A 24,128-nucleotide genomic window follows, 5' to 3' on the forward strand; every position below is an offset into this window, starting at 1 on the left:
TTGTTTTGAAAAACCTATTTATTTGTTTTTAACACACATTTCTTTGTGAATCTTGGTGGGAGAGCAAAATCATTGTAAAAGGAAAAAATATATAATTCCCATTTAGTTGATGGAAATGCTTTTCAACTTGAAAATACCTGAAGGTATCCAGGAATTCCTGAGCTGTGCTTTACTTTAGGCCTTTTTTGCAAGCTCTTTTGCTAGGACATTGGGCAAAACCAAATTTTCACATAGCCCCTCAGTCCCAGTCCCAACCCTAGGCCCAGCCCCAGCACAGGGTAGGAATGTACAATTAAAAACTTGTTTCACTTGGGAACATGATTATCATTATTCTTTTATCTGTGTAATTTCTTATGTATATCCAACCCTAACAAGGGAACTATTGAGCAAATATTGAACAAGCTATAGGGTGCCGCATTCTGAAAATATTACATGGAAAATTAGTCAATTGTCTAAGATACAATATAAAGTAGCTGATTCTCATATTGACAATATTGATCTTCATGATATTGCAAGAAAGTTGTTGAACTGGATCAATCAACCCAATTTTTTTAATAATGTATGAAGCTTGCTGTTGTATTTTTTTGCCTTGGATATGTTTTGTTACCCTGGCATATTTACTCCTGCCCTATTTTCTGAGATACACTCTACACTCCTTAGATGAGCTTCAAGAATCTCTTCTTTTTCTCAAGGAAGCACAGAGAAACAAGGAGAAGTTGAGGAATAGCTCGGAGGAGGCAGAAGATACAGACCAGCTTAAGTTTTCCCTGTTTGATGGCTATGAGAACTCAGGATGGTGGCTCAACAATCCCTCTGTTCTGTCTTGAGGGAAAATGATGTCCTTAGAGATTGCAAGGAAGGCAAGAAACTGGGTGATTTTGATGAGGGTTGAGGTCCCTTTAAGAACCCCCCCCAATGGCTGACCTTTGATTTACAAATCCTGGTCACTGGACTGTTACAGCCCCCACTGGATCTGAGCTAACTTGGGACATCACCCACAAGCCCCTTTAGGTATAAAAGAGCCAAACTGGAGCTCTCTCTTTGCAGGAGCCCTTCCCCCCAAACATGGTATCCTTCTGGCCATGTAAGAGTTCCTGCCCACCTAGCGACCACCTCTGGCCCTGGCATCTTTCAACCTTTAACTTTACTTCCAAATCTCTACAATAATTTTTTTTTTTTTTAATCAATCTAGGATCTTCCGGCCTGTAAATTCCTTTTACAGGGGACTCTGCATTGTCATGCGACTATCTTTGTGCCCCTTTCCCTAACTCTCATCATTTGGTGACCCTGTATGGGGACCCCGAAAACTAACCTTAACCTTTTCAGGTCTCTCAAAACCAATTTGGGTTCTTAGCTATTCGCACAGCTTCCAGGAAGAATGTCTGTGTTTCTACCCTCATCTCACTCTATCTCTAAAACATAGAAGGCGTCCAGACCAGGTCTGGGCTGCAAGCAAAATTCTCCCGTGGAGACTACTTGCATTTCAGGAAAAAAGTCCTCTTTTTGTCACACTCTATTTTTAGGGATACCAGGACCAAGGAACCCGGAACTCTGGATGAAAAATGCTTCCAGAGACAAAAGACCTTCTTTTCTAAGGCATTTCCAATATTTTGTATCTCACCAGAAAGCTGGCTCCGAGACACACAGGAGAAAGTATCTCTTTTTCACCCTCCCCCCACCACATAGCCATTCTGAGGACTCCATCCCTCTCGGGGGTACAAGGCCAGCAGTCTCCTTGACCTGTTCTGGGGGAGAAATCTGTGTTTGAGAACCTCTTGCACTCAACTGTAGTGGTCAGGCTGTAGCCACGAGACTCTGGATTGGGGTGAACTTGGAGATGTGTCTCTACCTGACCTTGTGAGCCCTCATCATCGCCACAGGAGAAGCACTGTGTAAGATAACATCTCTCCCTTCCCCCATCCTCTCTCTTTTTGAACCTCTCCCATGTGGCTTGGCAACCTGCCATTTATATGCTCCCATCCTGTCCCCTTTTTGGGGTACAGTGGGGAGATTGGGGACTCAGTCTTTTCAAGATCTATAGAAAAGTTTCACATTAAAACTAGCTTGCTCCATACAGCTTTTCACTTTAAAAAATTACGCCTTTCTATGGTCAGGAGGCTGTCTACAAAGACAGAGAATTTAAACTGCTCACTTTTTTTCCTTATGCCTCAGGGCACACTTACCTCTCAGACAGATAAAGCCTAGACATCTGCTCAGCTTTTCTCTGTCTCAGTAACTTTGCAGGTGGGAAAATTCTGACTTTTCTCTCAGTGCAGGAACTCCTAGTGAACTTAGCTCATATTTTTCTTGATTGGCATTCTATGCCCCCTGCCAACAATTAGGCTCCCTTTCTAGTTTTGCTCCTGGCCAGACTAGATATTCAGAAAGAAGACCTTTGTAATGTTAGCTGGGGAACAAAATTCCAAATCAAGGGAAATTAAAATTATGAATTGGAAACTATTTTACTCTTTGCTTAAAATTTACTAGACTATGATTTGCTGGGTTGTGTTTTAACTTTGAAATACCTTATTCAGTCTTTGGGATTATTCTTTAGAAACAACCAAAAATCAGACACCTGTCCAAGGACTGGCAGCCTCTCTAATCTGTTTCTTCATACCTGTTACCCCAGTTCCTTAATTACTACTTCAGCATTTTGATATCAGGACTCTAATGGTTTGGGGTGGCCTGTCTTGGTCTAATTGTATAATTTACTTAGAAATCTGTCTCTTGCTAGCAGCTCCTGTTCCAGAGAGAGGGGATAGGTGGAGTCCTCAAAACCCCCTTTTTTCCCTTTTTTGGAGCCTCTGACAGATGTGGGTGCTCCTCTTAGGGCAGCAGGACTGCCTTGAACATTGCTACTCAACAGAGGCTGAGTTAAATGCACAAATGACCACAGACCTAAAGACTCAACCATCTCTGGTTGAGATGCCCCTCAACTGCAGAGATTTGAACAGGGAGGCCTCTGTGTCTCCAGAAATGAGGAAAACTGTTCTGATGCTGCTAATTCTGGGGTTATCAGGGAGAAACTGGTCCTTGCATTTTCTAGTTTTAGTCTGATTTATTTGCTTTATTGTCCTGCCTCAGTTTCCCTGCTTCTTCGTTCTGCAAAACTTCCCCTGCCTCTTTATCAGAATACTTGATAAGGGTAAAAGAACTTATGTTTCAGAATAGCAGAATGTCTCTTCTATCCCAAGCTATTGGAATGTCTTATCAAGATGCTGTCCCCACTGATTATTTCATCTCTCTAGAGACCTACTCCAATAGTCTGATTGCTCTTGCCTCTATACTCTATACATAAACCCCACACCCTCTATCAGTGAGGTGGACAGCTCAATTTCCTGGCACTTGATTGACGCTGTCTGGAACTCAAAACGCTCAGCTGGATATTTCAATTATAAATATCTCTGCAAAATAGAGACAAAAATTAAAAGTTTTTGTTGTATCTCTCTCTCTTAGGGACACCTATAGAGAACAAAAGCTATAGAGTTGGGGTCCAGTTACCACCTCTCAATAAACTCCACTGACCAGATTAACTAATCTCTACCGACCTTGAAAGGGCTTCCTTTGTTGTTAGGAGACACATCCACCAAAGCTAACTCCTTTTGAAGTAAAAGAGGTTATGAAAGAGCAATAAAATTCAAACAACCTACATTTAAAAGTTTAACTGCTAACTTCTTGAATTTTCTTATGTGGAATTGCACATTCTGTATAAATTTAAATTGATTGTATTGCATTGGGTCAGAGCCTCTAAAATATATTTTTTTTTCTTGTCCTTTTGAAAATGTTTCTGTTAAGAACAGTATGCAAGTTGGGATATTTTTCTATGTATTGAGTATTTTAAAAGCAAACTGATTTGTATGAATAATGTTCACTTATGAAACATCTACTTGGATATGATAATTGTTTAAGTTATGAACTTATTGGGACAATTCCTTACTGCTACCAATACAAGGTTATGATAAATATTTGTTTAGAATTTATGTTCTTGCATTTTTTTCCCTCCTGTAACCGATTTCTAAGATCAGAGAAATAGTCAATAGAAATTGTTAATGCAATTCAATTATGTCATACCTTGCTGTTTCCAGCCTGATTATATGTAATCATTGTATCCTAAATGCTTGGGCAAATAAGTATTTAGCCTGGTCATCTGTCTGCTACTGGACAATTAATAGAGATCTGTAAGACCAAAACTGATTTCTAACACCTGTTGGTTTCCCTTTATCTCGATAACCTGAGACTCTCAGTTCTCCTCTAAGGGCAACTTCTGCCTCCTGAAAGAAACACTCGGAGCAGATGTGCTTTTTAAAATCTCTCCCAGACTTAGACTCCTGTAGGAAACTATCTGAGAAGACCCCAGTCTCTGTCCTGAGCTCGAGCAGGAGGGAAACTGGAAAAACTACACCACAGGGGCTGAACTGGCCCCCCAGTGTCCTGATCCTTGGTAGGAATTTGAGGTCTGGCCCTGTTTCCCTTTATCTCAGGACAGCCCGAACACCTCAGGGACCGGTAAGCTGGGTAGGCTATGCTGATACTGTGCACCCCCTCTGACTCCTTTCACCCCTCCCCCATGAAGAGTGGGGAAAACTAGGAAGGAAAAGATTCAGGATCTTTGCTTATTGAGGAACCAACTCTCTTCTTTTCAAGAAAAACAGTACAGTTTTTCCAACATTTCCAAGACCTTAAAGTACATTGTTTTCTTGATTTGCAGCCCTGACAATTGGGGATACACCCATCCCTAGACTCTGCCTCAAAAAAAGAGCAGTGGCTCATTAAATCTACTAGATATTAAGGCCTCTTGCCTCCCCTGACTTCTGAGTCCACACCCTTTAATTCCCAACCCCAGGAGGAATTAGGGGTGAAAGGGCTAGGCTACAAATACTCTTTTCTTTCAGCATTTTCTCCTATTTTTCTTTGATAGTTAGATGGGCCATCAGACAAGCAGCCCACAGAAGGGCCCTGATGCATTTCTTGCTAAAGGCTCATTCCCCTGTCACCATCTCCACCCTGGATGACACCCCACTTTTAATCTGATTGTGAGATCTGTTTTCTCTAGGCTTCAAACTTTGGATTCTCAGCCATGCTTCAACCTGGAGAACATTAACTGGACAACTTACTGGGGACAATTGACTGGGACACCCCCTAGATGCCCTGCTGCCATTCCCCACATCTCATACCTCACCTCCTGGCAAGAAACCCCAAATCTTTATGACCCTTGTCAGCTCAAAGCAGTTAAGAGGAGATTGTCACCCCTTTTCCCACATGCACCTGGAGGTGACACTTTGAGGGAGGAACAAGAAGACGGCATCCCGCTACTCTGAAGATCTTTGGAGAAAATCTTCAGCCTTGCCTTAAATGAGGGACACTGCCCCAAATTTTTTTCTTAAATGAATTTAAGCCTTAACTATTTGAGGGGGGGGAAATGATGGGGGTTGAGGTCCCTTTAAGAACCCCCCCACCCATGGCTGACCTTTGATTTAAAAATCCTGGTCACAGGGCTGTTCCAACCCCCACCGGATCTGAGCTAACTTGGGACACTACCCACAAGCCCCTTTAGTATAAAAGAGCCAAACTGGAGCTCTCTCTTTGCAGGAGTCCTTCCCCCCAAACATGGTATCCTTCTAGCCATGTAAGGGGTCCTGCCTGCCCAGAAACCACCTCTGGCCCTAGCGTCTTTCTACCTTTAACTTTACATCCAAATCTCTACAATATACTTTTTTTTTTTTAAATCAATCTAGGTTTTCCAGCCTGTAAATTCCTTTTACAGTGGACTCTGTGCCATCACGTGACTATCTTTGCGCTGACCAAAAGGAGTTCCCCCTTCCCTCTCATCAATTTCATAGCTTATAGTCCCATGAGAAAAGACTAATGGTCCAAGGAGAACACACTATTGGCTTTGTTAAATACACACACACACACACACACACACACACTTATCCTGAGATGAATAAATGGAATTTGCTCTTATATCCTATTTGACCAGTGTTTCATGTCAGCTTGTCCTCCAGTCCTTTCCCCACCCCCCAAGGTCTAGAAGCTCACAGGCTGCCTGGCTGCTAGGGCTGAATGGGCAGCAACATGAGATAATTCTAAGATAATCAACTGAAATCATGTTTTTTGGCAATTTTCTCTCATGTTTCAAAAACATTATTCATGACATTACTTTTATTCTGATTTTTCTCATTTTGGAATTTAGGGGAAAATATTTTCTTAAAAATACTGGTATTTTAAAAATAATTTCTGGGGGATTATGTAAATGTGCCCTCAGAAGATGAACTCTTCTTTTGATCTGGACTCTGTAAAATTAATGTGAAAAATTGTAGCTATAATGTTTGAAAACTTACCTGTTTCACTGGTATATTTTCCTCTAAAATGAATATTAAATCTTTCTAGCCAAATAATAAATTCTTATCCCCAAAACTTTACTTTTTATATTTGTCAAATACAAGATTAGAATTTATATGATATCTCACACTTGCCTCCCAATTTGTCATAGGAACCCATTCCACTTAAGAACAGTAACTATACAAAGTTTGCTGATGTGGCAAAGTGGTTTCTGCAAGATTAAGCAAGGTATATGGGAGACAGTTTTTCTGGAAGTATAGCTCTAAACTATGGCACTCTTATGGGGGTCAGATTTCTGAAAAGGCCCCACATCCCCTCCAACCCACTCAACATAATTTAGCAAAATAAGGTCAAAATGGAGACTAAGCCACAGATATTTTAAAAGAAAATTAGAACATGTAACATATAATTTATCATACAGATGAAAAGCCAAAGAATTTAGGAATAAACAAGAGAATGAAGAGGAAAATTAAGTAATAAAAACAATTTAAAATCACATTTAAAAATCTCTTAATCATTATTGATAGAGAAAGAAGATTAAAACAATTGGTTCCCCCAATTATAAAGACCTTTCTTTGGATACCAATCTTGGGATTTCAGAAAAAAACTCAAAATCTTTTTTCTGACCTTTATACACAGTATAGAATTGCAATGTCTCATGAGATTTGTGCTGTAGGAAGAGGACTTCCCGAATTCATTATATTCACATGTTTCATCTGCAGCAAGATTTCTACACATAGGATGAGATCCAGGTGAAAGCCTTTCTGCAAATACATTTTGTATGTTTCTTTGCAGTGTGAATACTGTGATTTATAGTGACCCTTATGTTCCAGGTAAGGACAAGTCTTCCTTCAGCACATTTGTAAATCTTCCCTCCACTCCATATCCTCAGATGTAAACTTAGAGATGAACCTGGGCTGAAGACCTTCCAATGCCAAGTCCATAGGAGGCTTCTTCCCAAACAAAAAATCCCTGCTGGCTAACAAGTTCTGTCTTCGATTTTTATGCTTTTATCTATGATTTCAATCTTCTAGGAATATTCTAGAGGGAATTCAGGGATAAAGTGAGCTTGAATGTTTTTCGACATGGATTATATGAATGAGGTTTTACATCTAGTATGGGATCTTCCATGTCTAGTAAGGGACTAATATATATTAAAAACTACAATGATCCAGACACTTAAAAGTTTTTCTCTAATGTGCATTCGTTGTTGTTAAGCAAGATTTGAGCTTTGTCTGAAGGTTTCTGTCCAATGTGAATTTTCGCATGTTTACTAAGACTTTGGCGCCATGTGAAAGCCTTTCCACAGTCATTACATTCATAAGGCTTCTCTCCAGTATGGATTCTTTGATGGACAGCAAGATGGGAGCGATATATGAAAGCCTTTCCACATTGATTACATTCATAAGGCTTCTCTCCTGTGTGGATTCTCTTATGTGCATCAAGATGGGAGTGCCTTGTGAAAGCCTTTCGACATTCATCACATTTGTAAGGCTTCTCTCCAGTGTGGATTCTCTGATGGACAGCAAGGTAGGAGCGATCCACGAAAGTCTTTCCACATTCATTACATTCATAAGGCTTCTCTCCAGTGTGGATTCTCTGATGTACTTCAAGGGAGGAGTATTTTGTGAAAGCCTTTCCACATTCACTACATTCATAAGGCTTCTCTCCAGTGTGGATTCGCTGATGTACTACAAGGCAGGAGCGTTTTATGAAGGCCTTTCCACATTCATTACATTCATAAGGCTTCTCTCCAGTGTGGATTCTCTGATGTACTTCAAGGGAGAAGTGCTTTGTGAAAGCCTTTCCACATTGATTACATTCATAAGGCTTCTCTCCAGTGTGGATTCTCTGATGTACTACAAGGTAGGAGCGCTTTGTGAAAGCCTTTCCACATTCATTACATTCAAAAGGCTTCTCTCCAGTGTGGATTCTCTGATGAACTACAAGGTAGGAGCGATCCATGAAAGCCTTTCCACATTCATTACATTCATAAGGCTTTTCTCCAGTGTGGATTCTCTGATGCACTTCAAGGGAGGAGCGCTTTGTGAAAGCCTTTCCACATTCATTACATTCATAAGGCTTCTCTCCAGTGTGGATTCTCTGATGAACTACAAGGCAGGAGCGCTTTGTGAAAGCCTTTCCACATTCATTACATTCATAAGGCTTCTCTCCAGTGTGGATTCTCTGATGCACTTCAAGGGAGGAGCGCTTTGTAAAACCCTTTCCACATTCATTGCATTTATAAGGCTTCTCTCCAGTATGGATTCTCTGATGTACTTCAAGGGAGAAGTGCTTTGTGAAAGCCTTTCCACATTCATTACATTCATAAGGCTTCTCTCCAGTGTGGATTCTCTGATGTACTACAAAGTAGGACCGATCCATGAAAGCCTTTCCACATTCTTTACATTCATAAGGCTTTTCTCCAGTGTGGATTCTCTGATGTACTATAAGGTAAGAGCGCTTTGTGAAAGCCTTTCCACATTCATTACATTCATAAGGCTTCTCTCCAGTGTGGATTCTCTGATGGACAGCAAGACTGGACTGAGATGTGAAAGTCTTTCCACATTCATTACATTCATAAGGCTTCTCTCCAGTATGGATTCTCTGATGGACAACAAGGTAAGAGCGATCCATAAAAGCCTTTCCACATTCCTTACATGCATAAGGCTTTTCTCCAGTGTGGATTCTCTGATGTGCTACAAGGTAGGAGCGCTTTGTGAAAGCCTTTCCACATTCCTTACATACATAAGGCTTCTCTCCAGTGTGGATTCTCTTATGTGCATTAAGATAAGAGTGATATGTGAAAGCCTTTCCACACTCATTGCATTCATAAGGCTTCTCTCCAGTGTGAATTCTCTGATGTTCACGAAGATTGTCATTCCGTGTGAAAGCCTTTCCACATTCATTACATTTATAAGGTTTCTCTCCAGTGTGGATTCTCTGATGTTTAGCAAGACTGAAGCGGTCTATGAAAGCCTTTCCACATTCATTACATTCATAAGGCTTCTCTCCAGTGTGAATTCTCTGATGTTGAGCCAATTTGGAATAACATTGGAAATCCTTTCCACATTGATTACATATGTAAGATTGTTTTTCTGTATTAATTCTCTCACGTTTAGCAGGAGTAGGTCGCTCTCTCAAAGTCTTTCCATGTTTCTTACATTCATAAGGTTTCTCTCCAGCATGGATTCTCTGTTTCTTGGCAAGGGAAGAGAGGACAAGAAAAGGTTTATCACATTCATGACACTCAGGTGTTTTCTCTTCAGGATGTTTATCTTTATCTTTAGCAACACTGGAACTCTTTCTTAAACTTTTTTTGCGTGTATTCGATTCACAATGTTCCTCTCCAATGTGGTTTCTTTTATGCTTAGCAAAAACAGCCCTGTATTCACTATATTGAAAAAGATCTTTCCATGAGATCATTTTCAGATTTGCACTTATCTCCTTCATATCAAACCGTGTCTCTGCATCTGAAAGAAACAAACACACATGTATAAATACACCCTCTAATGCTGGCTGATAATAAAATCAGACTTATAATTTCTCCAGATAAAAGTTTTCAAACTGAAATGGACAGATTCAATCATTTTTAAATGCTATTAGCTCACACCAATAAAGTGACTCAATTAACACAGAGTTCCGCACACAACACATTACAATGACATTGGACCCCCACAACAAAGCTGGGACAAAGGCAAAGTGAAGGTTCTCATAATTTAAAAACCAGGCTATGAGCTCTGAATGGCTGATTAACCTGATCCAAATCCCTGCAGCAGAGATCAGAATTGGACCCAGGAAACTGAGGCTTCTCAATCCATTGCACTATATAGATGTTCTCCATTTTACTTCCAGTCCTTTCTTTCAAACTCAATCTCAGGTGTCACCTAGCTCTGCACCACTGGGAATGTGCTTCTTTGTCTCAGTTTTCCTGTAGAGTGAAGGTAATAATGGTACTCACTTTCCAGATTGTTGTGAGCATCAAAAAAAAATAATACCTTTAAAACTCTTGGCACACACTAGGCACCATATGCTTGTTAACTATTATCGTTGTCACTAAAATTTTGATTCTCTCCACCTCAACATTTCCTTCCTTCATAAACTTCCCTTCCCCTCTCTTTATATACATATGTCTGTTGAACATGATGCATTGCCATCAAAAACACTTTCCTTTGCCTGGATTAGCTAAGAATAAGGTTCATAAACTGTTGCTTATTGTCAAACCATCTCCAGGTTTCTATGCTGGATTTAAAACTTCTTGACAGCTTCTCTTTGTACACCCAGGGCTTAATGCAGTACATAGAACAGAAGAGGTACTTAATCAATGTTTACTGGTTGGTTGACATTCCCCAGGGCTGATCATGTGGCCTAACCGCACCTCAGTGCTTGCATGCTGGTCCCTCTGAGGGGCCAAATCTCTTTCTATTTCTGTCTCTTTCCTGCTCCCTCTCACCTATGAACAAATACCATAGTGAAGATAACAAGGGCATAGGGCTCCTGGTGCTATTATGGAATAACTACAAGTCTTTCCCTCCCATATCCCTAACCTAAGGAAGAGGTGAGAGAGCAAAGGGAGGAAGGGAGTATTCCAACTCATTGATTCCAGCTTGTGGCAGCTTTCCTCAGAGTTTGCTGCTTTTCCTATGTATCTGTTGCTTAAATGTAGCCTGCATGGGGGAGTTGGCAGAGGATGAAAAGGGGGGGGAGGGAGGAAGAATAAAGTAAAAGCGCACAGCAGAGCAAACAAGAACAACTACAGGAAAGCAAAAAACAATGGACCGCTCTGAATACAATATCTTTCATTTATGGTTTATGGGAATTTAATATTATAGATTTTGAATCCTCCCTTATGTTCTGCTTAATATAAAACATTTTTTAAAAATTGCTCTTTTCTGTCTTTTTCTGTTTTGTTTTTAATTTTAAATAAATATCAAAAAGTACAAATACATGCTTTTTGACTTAAGGAAGGTCTCAGAAAAGTCATATTAGACAGTCTGAGCCCTCTTTCTTTGGCTGTAGATAATTGAATGGCTCCAAATTTCCAACAAAGTCTTCCACTAGGACCATTGATTCTTCATTAGAAGGGAACTGAATTGCCATGGAGTCCAAGGCCCTCCTTTTACAGATGAAGAGACTGAGGTTCAGAGATTCAGAGAGGTGCTCAAGATCTCCCTACCACAAGAGTCTGAAAAGGGATTCTGAGCCAGTTTTCCTACTCCCACTTCCATCACATGAAGAAGGATAGCAAACTGCACTCCAGCTTCAAACTTACTCACCAGGACAGGAGTTCCTCAGGCCTCCTCTTTCCACATGGGAGATGAAATCTTCTCTGGGAACTGGAAGTCCTGGGGAGGGGGGAGATAGTGGGAGTGAGCCTTGAAACTTGTCATTGGAATAGGGCCTAGGTTCAAGGCCCACTGGGTGGTTCCAAGGACAACTCAAAGATGGTTTTCAGAGTGTTGTTTTTTTTTCCAGGAGAAGAGGGCAGAGCAGAAAGGAGGCCATGCAAGCAATCTGGAAGCAGATAATCCTAATTTTTCTGCCTCCTTCCCAGCAGGATGGTCACATCCCACAGCTTCCATTTTTTGGACATTAGAAGCAGCTGGGAGCACAGAGAAGGGAGCACCAGATCTGTGATCAGGAAGCCCCAAGTTCAAATTTAGTCAACAAAAGGTTGTGATGAGAATCAAGGGCGACAATGCACATAAAGGAAGCTCTGAACACAAAGCCTGGAACCCAGCAAATGTATGGGAAGACCTCCTCCTTTTCCCTATTTCCCCCTGTATCTGTACAGGACTTTGGGGGATGTATGAAGGAAGAACAAGGGTCCACTTGCTGTGCTGGGGAGTTATGACTTACACCAGGGAAGGGAGGTAAAAATTTATTTTTTTTACCCAAAAGAACATTACAAAGACAAAATGGTTCTTCCCAAAAGGAAGGAGTTCCTCCTCCTATCCCATGTTCAGTGAAAAGGGCAGGAATAGTTTTCAGAAGGTTTGCAGACACAACTGCTGGGTTCCCATCTATAATGCAAAGACCACTCATAGAAGAACCAAGCAGTAGGAGGACCCTATCTTCTGGGGACAGGAGGCTGCCCTTGGGCCTTTCTAAGCAGTGATAAAAGCCTGAAACTCTGCACCCTAGGGAGAGGATGATGATACTCCTATTGATGGCAGTTCTAGGGTTCCAAGGGAAGCACGCCTTACCCAGGGAGAGCAAGTTCTTGGCATTCTCCAGCATGACCTCCTTGTGCAGCTCTTTCTGATCCTGGTCCAACAGGCCCCACTCCTCAGGGCTGAAGTCCACAGCCACATCCTTGAAAGTCACCAACTCCTAAAACACCAACACCCAGAGGACTTAAGAGTGGAAGCACACTTCATAACTAGTCTAATCCAATATTCCTCAATTTACAGAAGGGATTTGAAGTATGGAGAAGGGATGTGCTCAAAGATGACAGCCCCTACAGATTCAGAGCCAGAACTGAAACAAAAGTCCCCCAAAGACCAGTGGAATATAGAGAAACACATTTTATATTTTCAGATGGAATAAAATTGAGAAATGTCTTATTAGGAAATGGTACTGCCTGAGAAATCAGGAAAGTAATGGGTTCTATCAGAGAGAGATGAGGACTTTTGGAGGAGAAATCAGACAGTGCCATGTTAAGAAAATGGCATGAAGTGTTTGTGTGAAGCCAGGAAGTATTATATGCTCTAGAGCTAAAACATTTCCATGATCACTGAGAAAAAAAAGATCCTGTGAATTTCCCAAAGGCTAGAAATTAAGTCTTATCCACATGAAAACACTATCCTTCCCACCCCCCAATATTTATTTTTCTAAATGTAAGTACAGATAGGTTGCAACATTCATTTTTGTAAGATTTTGTGTTCCAAATTTCAGAATCACACACTTCTTAATGGATCTGGCCCAATGGTCAATTTACAAAAGGAAACTGAAGCAGAGAGAAGGTTTTTACCCAAAAGTCACATCCTTTATGAGAACACTTGGAAGCATAGTCATGTAAAGGCCTCCCAACTACACTGTACAGAGCTGGTATGGCCACAGCTGCAAACATGTTGTTTTCCTCGTTAGAATGGAAGCTTCTTGTGGGCAGAGACTGATTTTTCCTCCTTTGCATCTCCTCTATATTCGCACAGAACCTCTTCCTCTCTAAATGCCTGTTCCTTTGACCAAAGCAGTGGTAAAGGGAGAGAAAGGCTAAGTATGAGCTGAATATGATGGAGTGATTCTGGAAGTGCCTAATTGCAGCTGAGAAGTCTCAGGAAATAAAGAAAATAAAATAGAATAAAAGAAAACCTATAAAGAAGCCAAGAAATGCTGGACAGCTCCTGAACCATAGTTAGCATTTATTATGTAGGTTTATTTTACCAATATGCTGTTATGTTCTGCTCCTTACCTGAAATTATTTTCTTCTCTTCTTCTCTATTTAAGGTTAAAACAAATTATAATAGGGGCTGCTAGATAGGTCAGTGGATAGAGCACTGGCCCTGAAGTCAGGAGAACCTGAGTTCAAATCTCACCTCAGACACTTAATACTTCCAAGCTGTGTGACCCAGGGCAAAGTCACTCAACCCTAATTGCCTCTGACAAAAAAACAAACAAACAAACAAACAAACAAAATATATATATATATATATATATATATAAATAACCACAAAAATGGTAAAGAGAAGGGATTCAGAGAGATTTGGGAAGATCTATGTGCCCTGAGGCAAAAGGAGCTGAATAGCAGCAGGAGGACAACTTCTGCTCTGCTTCCAGCCAGGAAAGGACAAAAGCAGGGGAAGCTTCCAGGGTTCTGCTCCAGACAACAAGGTCAAGGGTTTCCTGGAAAGTCAGTGACTACAGGAGGAGCTTGATCACAAGACACAGAGTAGCCAGAAGGGCTGTGTGTGTGTGTGTGTGTGTGTGTGTGTGTGTGTGTGTGAGTGTGAGTGTAGTGGGGAGATGGTGCTGGACTAAAGCAAAGACATGATACCCACAGGACAGACACTAATGAGTGAAATATTCATCTTTGTCAGTGATTTATATTCAGGGAAAATTTAAACAGCAACTGGGGGAAAGGGGTTAGTGCTCAAGAAGTGAAAGGGACAGTCAATCAGTTCAAAACATAGGATAGAGAAGAGCAGTGTTATTATTACTGCATTCATTTTCCTGCCCATTTTTGTAAAGGATCCACAGATAAGAGAGATGGCTAGCCTGCCAGACCATCCTCCAGATTTGTGGAAATAGCCTCTCGGGATGATGTTGCCCACATCTATGCCGAATACACTCACCTGGGGTGGAGGTCTGCGGTTCTCAGGGGTCATTCCTTCTGGCTCCAGGTTTGCTGCTTTGGCCAGGCCTTGGTCCTCTGCAGGCTGTTGGCAGGGGATGATTATATCTGCACAGATGTTGTTTCCTTCTTTTCCTGGACAGGAAATTACAGAGGGTAAGGATCCAGAGGAGTTACTAAGCCCCTGGTCCTAAACTTAGGGCAGAGACCCCAACTCACAAGGGGAGGGAGGCTGAAAGGAGGGGCAGGTTGAAAAATGAAAATGGTGGTGTCAAGATAGGAGAGAAAAGGCAGGATATTGCCTGAACTCTCTCCAGTTTCCTATGAAATAACTGTCAATGAAGAGTGCAGTGACAGGATCTACAAAAGGATGGTGAAAAACCATTTTCTAGTCTTAGATAATTTAGGACTGCAGGAGGGATCTGTCTCACTTGGGTAAAAGGGGAACAGAGCCCCAGCACAGATTAACAACTGAGGCCCAGTGGTCCCTGGCAAACCAAGATTGGGAGGTTAGTTAATTGAATTGGTTCAGGGGAGGAGAGGAAGGGGAGGTGCCAAGGCACCAGCCTCACCTCCTCCTCTAGTCACCTGGCTCCAGTGACCAGATATACATCAGGATGACTGGAGATAACCCTGGAAGCAGTGGAGACCTTGACCTTAAGCTAAGCTCTCAGTCTGAAGGAAGCAACACCCATTGAGTGATTAAAGTTGGGGAAGAAATTAAGCCAAGAATGTTCTCTTTTACCCAGTCAAAACAAGAAGTATGGGAGGGAAAAGTCTCCAGGGCTATTGGCCATAGGGACAGTCAGGAGTTTACAAGATAGAAAGGACAGGGAATAAGATAACTGGAGTGGGATGGTATAAACTTGCAGATGAGCTTACCTTCTCTAACTCTTACTCTTCTGACTCCTTTCCTCTCCCCCACATTCCTACAGACACAAGAGGCAGGAATGGATTTAAAGTCCCAGATGGGATGAGAGTGTGTAGAACCTCAATGTCCCCTGAGTCAGAAATCTCCCTGATACTTGGTCCTCCCAGCATCCCTTCTTCCCAACAGACATGTTATCTTTTTTTTTTTTTTATAATTTAATAATTTAATAATTTTTAATAATTTAATAATAATTTTTATTATAACTTTATTTTATTATAACTTTTTATTTACAAGTTATATGCACGGGTAATTTTTTAGCATTGACAATTGCAAAACCTTTTGTTTCAATTTTTTCTCTCCTTCTTCCCATCCCCACCTGTAGATGGCAGGCTGACCAATTTAGGTTAAAGTATATGTTAAATACAATATATGTATACATGTCAATACAGTTATTTTGCTGTACAAAAAGAATCAGATTTTGAAATAGTGTACAATTAGCCTGTGAAAGAAATAAAAAATGGAGGCAGACAAAAATAAAGAGACTGGGAATTCTATGTAGTGATTCATAGTCATCTCCCAGTTCATTACTTCTCTATTGGAATTGATTTGGTTCTTCTCATTGTTGAAGATGGCCACATCCATCAGAATTGATCATCATATAGTATTGTTGTTGAAGTATATGATGATCTCTTGGTCCTACTCATTTCTCTCAGCATCAACAGACATATCATCTAGAAAATAAACTGATTGAATGATCCAGTAGGGAGGAAAGGGCTCTGAGGTGGAGCCCGAAGACAATCTAGTTTGGGATTCAGCTTCCAGAACCTATGGTAAGGGAAGGGGCAGGAAACAGGGAAGCTTGGGTAAAAAAGAAGAAATTTAAGTGTCCAGAAGTGATTTAGGTGAATAGTTGAATCAGGAAAAACAAGATGGCTGAGTCCCGAAATCTAAGCAGAAGATGGAGGAAGGTTCCCAAGATTAAAAAAAAAGTATAAAATATAATCATCATCAGAAACTTCTTGGATTCAGAAAAATGAAAACTTTCTAGAAGCCTTTCCACAGTGAAACCATTATTATTTCATTTTATATTTGTAATGAATACTTTATATTATAGTCATAATGAATGTACTAATAATTTAGATTTCTCAGAGCTGCCTTTTCTAGGTTGGGAGGCAGGACTCACAATGCAAAGTAAAATTATCCAACATTTTGATAATGTATATTCTTGTGCTGTACTGTACTTATATAGAATCAGTGAATTGACTGGAAAATTACAGGAAATTTTTCTTATCACAGAACTCTGTACTTTGGAGAGGGGGTGGTCACAACCCTCAAGATTTGAAACAATCCAAGAACTGTTGTATCTTCTTCCATTGGGAAACCAATCAAAGTTGGGAAATGATTGTATTGTAACTGACTTTCCCCCACCCTTCCCACTTAAGATTTGTGTATAAAACCTCTGCCAGTTCTGCAAAAAGTGGAGATCTACTTAGCAGGAGAACTTCCAATTTACAAACTGTATTCCTTGCTGTGAAAGTGATAACTTAATTTCTAAAACCTGCCTCTAGTCCAACTGCCCACACATTCATTACATTAAGAGGCTTTTCAACAGGATAAACCTAATAAGATTTGAATTCCAACCAACGACCTTCCTATAGTGATTGAAAAAAAAAAAAAAAAAAAAAAAAATATATATATATATATATATATATATATATATAATTGCTTTATATAACTATTATTTTGGCTATTATTTTAATTTTTTTTGAATAGTTCTCACAGAAAATTCCACATAGGATTTTCTTAATCATTACTTTGGGTTTTATAATTGTATAATTACTAATGAATCTGTCTGCCTCCATTTGTATATTTTAGAGAATGAGGAAAATAACAAACCTAAGCTGTAAGGCTAAATCAGTCCAACATAAATGCCTCCTTTGTGTCAGATGCAGAATGACAGGGATTCTCAAAAAAAGGTAAATAACAATCTCTGCCCACAATAAGCTCACAAAATAATGGGAGAAACACAAACTAAGAAATAACTTGCAAACAAGCTATAGGTAAGATAAATAGGATATCATTTAAACAGAAGGAAACACTGAAAGCAAGAGAGTGCTTATGAAGTGAACTGTCTCAAAGATGGAGATAGTATTCTAAAAATTGAGTAAAAATTGCTACACCCCAGGGCCAAGTTTTTTTTTCCAGAGATAACTAATTTTGCAAAGAATGGGACCATATTACCCTTTTCTTGTGGGACTAACTTAGGGCTATCTTGGTATTAAAACTTTCATATAACATAATTTAATAATCCTAGAGATGTGATTGGGTTAGAAGTTTTTCCTCATTTATAACTTAGAATGTGAGGTCATTTTTGCTGACTAATCAGGGCAAAGGTCCAACCTATAGGACCATCCCCTATAGGGAATGTTACCCCAGACCCTTATATAATCCTTGTCTGCTGTCTCTTCCCTCTCTTCACTGCCAGACCACTCTAGGTGGTGGGGAGATGCTCAAATCTCCCAAGCTCTGGCAAATTAAAACTTCTTTGTTTTCTACCTTAAGATGCCTCCGATTTATTGAAGTTGAAGGTCTTCTGCCCCACAGAGTTAAAGTTTCCTATAAAAAGAAAGCTTTTAGTTGGAAAATGAAGGTAACTAGGAAGTACAAATGAGGGAGAGCACATTGCCAGAGAAATTTCTTTAAGGCTAGAGATAGGGTGTTATGGGCCAGAACTCTGTACTTGAAACAAGGATTCTTACAAGGTGCTAACTCAGTGGAATTGATAAAACAATAGTTATTCTAGTTTAGCATGGTGATTAAATCTATTAACTCTAGTTCAGTACATGTACTTAGTACTTAATATAGTTCTACAAGATTGACACCTATGATGTAATTATAATAGAACATGTAAGCTGGGACAAACTCAGCCAGATTCATTCACTCCACCTCACACCACTTTGGTAGCTGGCCTGTCCTCCTGCATTTCCTCCACTGAGACCAAGGTAGCCCAGGCCCCAGGCAAGGAGACAATAAAGAATTTGGATTTTAACACCTGGCTATGCTCTTGGTAATTACTCTACTGAAACGAAGGCTGCTCCAGAGACCTCCAGAAAACCAACCAGAACATTACAATAGGGTATCAGCTTCCTGGAATAGCAAGGAAGCCATTGTCATGAGAACCCAAACAACTAAGGTGTAAGAACCCAGCCTATAATCATTGAGGAATAGAAAGCTTTCACATTTGCAGGTTGGTAGAAAATTCCTGGTGTTTACTGAGTCTGGAAAAATTGGATCTTTAGGAAAATCAAGGAGCAGCTAGGTGGTCCAATGGGTAGAGCACTAGCCCTGAAGTCAGGAGGACCTGAATTCAAATCTGGGCTCAGACATTTAATACTTCCTAGCTGTGTGACCCGGGGTAAGTCACTTATCCCCAATTGCCTAAGCAAAAAAAGGAAAATCAGCTTGCTTGCTAAATGAAGGATGCATTGGAGTCAGACAGCCTGGAATCAGGCCAACCCATAAGCAGGCTGCTGCAGTACTCCAAGGGTGAGATGATAAGGATCTGCAGCAAGAAGGTTGAAACATCAGTGGAGAGAAGATGGATGGCAAAGATGTTGCAGGGTTGACATGATGCATGTGGAGATAAGAAATAGGATTCATGGAGGACTTCTTGGTTGTGAGCCTGAGTGAATGAAAGAATAATAGGGCTCTTATCAGGAAGAAGAAAAAGACAAAGAATAGAAAATGAGTTCAGTCTTACAAGGTAATTAATTGTAAGACATCTCAAGTCAGAGAACTAGTTCGATATGTAACAGAAGGGATTGAGGTTGAGTGACTTCATTTTTTAAGTATCAAATAGTATTGTTTTCCCAATTACATGTAAAGACAATTTTTTAACACTTTCAGTTCCAAATTCTCTCCCTTCCCTTTTCACTCTGTTGATGTTTGCTTGCATTTTGTTTTCATTCTCAGGGTTTTTTCCCCTCCTTGTACAGCAAGATAACTGTATAAATATGTATATATAGATATTGCATTTGACATATATTTTTTTCAACATATATTTTAACATGTATTGGACTACCTGCCATCTAGGGGAGGTGTGAAAGAAAGGAGGGAAAAACTTGGAACACAAAATTTTGCAAGGGTCACTGCTGAAAAATTACTAATGCATATATTTTGTAAATAAAAAGCTTTCATAAAATTTAAAAAGAAAAAATACAAGAGAATCTGAAACATCTCATTAGAAAAACTGGAGAACAGATCAAGGAGAGATAATATAAGAATTGTTGGACTACTATTATTTAAAGAATCTGGATACAGTAGTTCAAGAAATTATGAGAGAAAATTGCTCTGAAGTTCTAAAATAAGAGAGTAAAGGGGGAAAGAAAAAGTTGACTGTTCACTAACTGAAAAGATCAGAGGATGAAAACTTAAAAGAATATCCTAGCAAACACTCAAAATTCCTAGATTAAGGAGAAAATATTGCAATCTAATCAGAAAGTAAGACAGAATAAAATACTGCAGAATTAGTCAGGATTTCACAAAACCCAACAGTTTCTGCTCAAAAAGACCATAGGTTTGGTTACATTAAATTTCACAGAAGAAAAGAACTGCAGTTGCATCCAGAATAATTTACCCAGAAAGTTGAAATTTAATCTGGAATGAAGGGGAAAAAATATGGACTTATGATAAACTGAAAAGCTTTCATGTATTTGTGACAAAAAGAGCAGAACTCAGTGGAAATTTTAATATAAAAGATTCAGAAAAAAGGAAAACATTAAAGACTAATTCCAAGGCATTTCTTAAGGCCAATTATTTCCTTATATATCTGAAAATGCTATCAGTATAACTGTAGGTAGTTTGAAAGACTGGGGCTGAGTCATGTGTGATGGGGTAGGAAAAGGTAAAAGGAAACAAGTATAAAAACTGGGCAAGAGGAAGAAGTAATACTGAGAAAGCAGATGGGGAGGAGGTAGGAGAGTTTGTAATATTGTAACTTTACTCTCTGAATTTCCCAGGAAACAATGTATACATGCAGAAGGATGTAGAAGCCTTCTGAATATATAGAGGTGAGGAAACTGGGGGATGGGATGGGGAGGGACTTTTAGCTGGATGGGATGGGGAATGGGAGAGTGGGAGAGAAGATCAAGTAACAGGGATAGAGTTAAAAGAGGATTGAGAAAGAAAAGGGTGAGTAAATATAAGAAGGAAAGATATTCAGTTGTTTGGATGGAATGTTTAAAGTGGCTCTTTGTGACAGCAAACACTTGGAAATTGCAGTGATTTCCCCCCCCCCCCTCTTCATTCCTTATGTATTTTAAATTTAAAATTCCATTATTAGAAATTAGAAACAATTGGTCTTGCAGTGCTAAGAATCCTGAGACTGTTCACCAACTGAAGAGATCACAGGAGAAAACCTTACAAGAATATCCTAGCAAAATTTCACAATTCCCAGGTTAAGGAAAAAAAAAATCCTGCAATCCAAGCAGAAAATAAGACAGACTTGGACACTGCAGCAATAGTCAGGATTTCACAAAACCTGCAGCTTCAACTCTAAGACCATGGCTTTGGTTACATTAAATTTCATAGAACAAAAGACCTAGACTTGCATCCTGCATAATTTACCCAGAAATCTGGAATCTGGAATGAGGGGGCAAATAGATATTTGGCAAACTGAAAAATTTTCATGTTATTTGTAACAAAAAGAGAAGAATTGAATGGAAAATTTAATATAAAATCCAGAAAAACAGAAAACACTAAAGACCAATTCTAAGGCACTCTTTAAGGTCAGTTATTTACTTCTATAGGAGAAAATGTTATCAGTATAGCTCTAAGGGGAAGGGCGGGGAGAGCTGGTAACATTGTAACCTTCCTCTCAATTCCTGAGGAAACAATGTATAGATCGGGAAGGCTGTGGAAGTCTCGTGGTTATGTAACACACACCGGGGATGGAAGGAGGGCGCTGGATGGAGGCTCCAGGGGAAGCCTGAGATCTGGTCCGGGGAGGGAGGGGGCAGATGAGGGGAAGTTTCAGGGCTTTAAAAGAGGGGGCAGGGAAGCAGGAGGAAAGGAGAGCCCAGGTCAGATCCGGGAGAGAAATTCTGACCCAGCTCAGGGGAGGGAGATCAGGGGCACTGCAGGGGCAGAAGGCTTGGGGGGGGGGGCGGAGGGGGGGAACTCGGATCCCGGGAAAGCAGCGTGACTGTGCTCGAGTCTTCCTAGGAACTGAGGAGGTTGCCTGGGACCCTCTGATAGAGCTTGGGCTTGGAGACTCTAAAGGGGGCCTGGACACAGGGAGCAATGGCCTGGGGTCTGATGGGGCAGTAGCCCAAGAGCCTGGGGAATTGGGGGGTGGGGGGAGCCAGGCAGGAGTGTTGGGGCCCACGTCCAGAGTGGGTCCTCGGGGCAGGCAGAACTCTGGAATCTATCAGGGGCCTAAGTGGGAAGGTAGAAGCACCACGTTTCTAACCGGGATCCAGGAACAAGGAGGGACTCCTGGGTCTTTGTGGGCAAGGTCTGAAATTGGAGAAATGTGAATCCGAGATAAATCCGGGGACGGTAACGTCTGACGTTTGGGAAATATTGAGGTGGGAAAAAAAGGAAGGCGAAGGAGGGGAGGAGGGGCTGGGAAGGGAGGGCTTCTCCGATAGCCGAGTCTGGCAGAGCAGCAGGTTCCTGGAGCTGCTGAAGAGAAGATGCCCCATCAGCAAAGACAAAGGCAACTAGCAACAGTTCAGAGGTGAGCAGGGAGGGGGGGGGTAGATATGCCGGGAGGTGGACGGACCTACCTGGGACCTGCCCCTACAGAGCTGCCTTGCAGGAGGCAGAGAGATCTCAAGTCCAGAAGCCCCAGTTTCCAGCCAGCTCTCTCTCGAGGAGATGTCTTCTGGGCCCAAGAGTTTTCATCTTAGCCAGCGCCTGAGAATTCCCAAAATGAGCTATCTCCTAAGATGCCCAAGCGCAGATCTCAGGCCCTGAGCTGCTTCCCTGCCCCAAACCCCGCCCTCCATCACGTGAAACTTCTTTACCATTTGAGAGGCTCAACGTCTACCCTGGACTCCGCCCAGGCTTCCAAACTCCACCCCAAGGGCTCATATTCGGCCTGGATCACCACCCACCATTCTGCAGGAGATCTCCTCCTCCCCCCAGGCCGCCTCCTTTTCCCACTCTCATTCACAGCTTGGGGGCTGACTCCTTCCTCTGTGGAGCTGAAAGGGTGGCTGGAATAAGCCTGGGCCCCAGCCAAACAGAAAGTAGTGGGTTCCATGTTAGAGGTGCTGACTGCTACTCGACTTTGGGAACATTGGGATTCTATTTACCTTCAACTGTTTACCCAGATTGGATTGGATTTTCTCCCAATTTAAATTAGAATCAGGGCTCACTTAAAGAAAGACTTGTTCTCCCATTACAGTAAATAGCGATGTTTGATCCTCCACAAGGAGATCACTAAATATTTGGTCAGAATGATGAAGATTTTTTATGGAAGACAATTCAGAAATTCATTGATATGGTTTCAACTGGCATTTTTTCTTCATGTTTTAAAACGAAAACCTTATGTATGTTATTGTTATGTTTCTAATTTTTCTTCTATTGAGATTTGGGGAAACCACAGTATAAAAAATACTAATCTGAAAAGTGATTCTGAGAGTGTGATATGATTGCATATTTAGAAAATTAACTAATATTTTGCTCTGGTAGAGGCAAGAGCTGAAATAGAAAAAACCAGAACGGTTAGGAAGTTTTACATTAATAGACTTCTCATGGAGCACAGCACCTTCCCTAAGAAGGTTACACCATGCTGGATGGTCCTGTGCCATTGTCCTCCACTTCATACAATCAATTCTAAAGTTCTTCACAGAGACCCTGAGGATGTCTTTGTATTGCTCATTCTGACCACCTCATGGCCAGATCCCTTGCCCTGTGTGAGTCTTTCTGACAAGGGAACATTTGACATTCAAACAATGTGGTCAGCCCATTGGAGTTCTGCTCTCTGCAATAGAGTTGGAGTGTGTGACAACTTAGTTCAAGAAAGGCCCTTAGTGTTTGCTCCTTTATCCTGCCAGGAGATCTTCAAAATCTTTCAAAGAAAATTTATATGGAAACAATAACAATATAACCCCAATTGCCTCAGGAAAAAAAAAATCGGCATGAGGGGAGATAATAAAGACTAATGTTCTGATCACAAATAGGCCACCACCCAGGGCTGATGTCTCAAACTATTGAGCAGCGAATGTGAGTTTCCCATGAAATATATACAGATGGCCCTAAGTGGCCGGGGTAGACCAAGGCAAGAGGGTAGAGTCTGAACACTGAGAGTGGGGACAGACCAAAAATCTGATTCTGGCAGGTGGGAATAAGACCATAAATTCTTACAAATTGGGAGGACTTAAGAGGTGTCCAACTAGAGCCAAGAATTCTGGAACTTAAGAGATAAAGGATGCCAATTAGGTATCTGAGATAGGACATCTGAAGTTTTATGATTCTTGGAATGTCAGAGTGGACAGCTACAGACTTAATTATCTCAGTTCTAATGATCAGGAAAGGGGGGTTGCAACCAGCAGGATTGAGGCAGAATAATTCAAGGAACTGAGGCAAAATAGTTCAGGCAAATTGGACAATTTA

General features: G+C 40.9%; 1 protein-coding gene across 2 annotated transcripts; it reads right to left on the minus strand.

Annotated features, from left to right (window-relative positions):
- Positions 1-1,764: 1,764 nt before the first annotated feature.
- On the minus strand, positions 1,765-22,492 carry LOC141564565 (uncharacterized). 2 transcript variants are annotated; one of them, XM_074307176.1, is made up of 6 exons: positions 22,295-22,413; positions 15,518-15,564; positions 14,637-14,770; positions 12,549-12,675; positions 11,619-11,687; positions 1,765-9,815 (listed from the first exon to the last, which is right to left on the minus strand). In XM_074307176.1, the coding sequence occupies exons 3-6, from the start codon at positions 14,667-14,669 to the stop codon at positions 7,522-7,524; spliced, it is 2,523 nt and encodes an 840-aa protein (XP_074163277.1). In that variant the 5' UTR covers positions 14,670-14,770; positions 15,518-15,564; positions 22,295-22,413; the 3' UTR covers positions 1,765-7,521. The 2 variants fall into 2 exon arrangements, with proteins under 2 accessions (XP_074163277.1, XP_074163276.1); XM_074307175.1 differs by lacking the exon at positions 15,518-15,564 and having other exon boundaries at positions 22,295-22,492.
- Positions 22,493-24,128: the final 1,636 nt, after the last annotated feature.

The sequence above is a fragment of the Sminthopsis crassicaudata genome, chromosome 3, assembly GCF_048593235.1.
Source record: "Sminthopsis crassicaudata isolate SCR6 chromosome 3, ASM4859323v1, whole genome shotgun sequence".
Classification (NCBI taxonomy): Eukaryota; Metazoa; Chordata; class Mammalia; order Dasyuromorphia; family Dasyuridae; genus Sminthopsis; species Sminthopsis crassicaudata.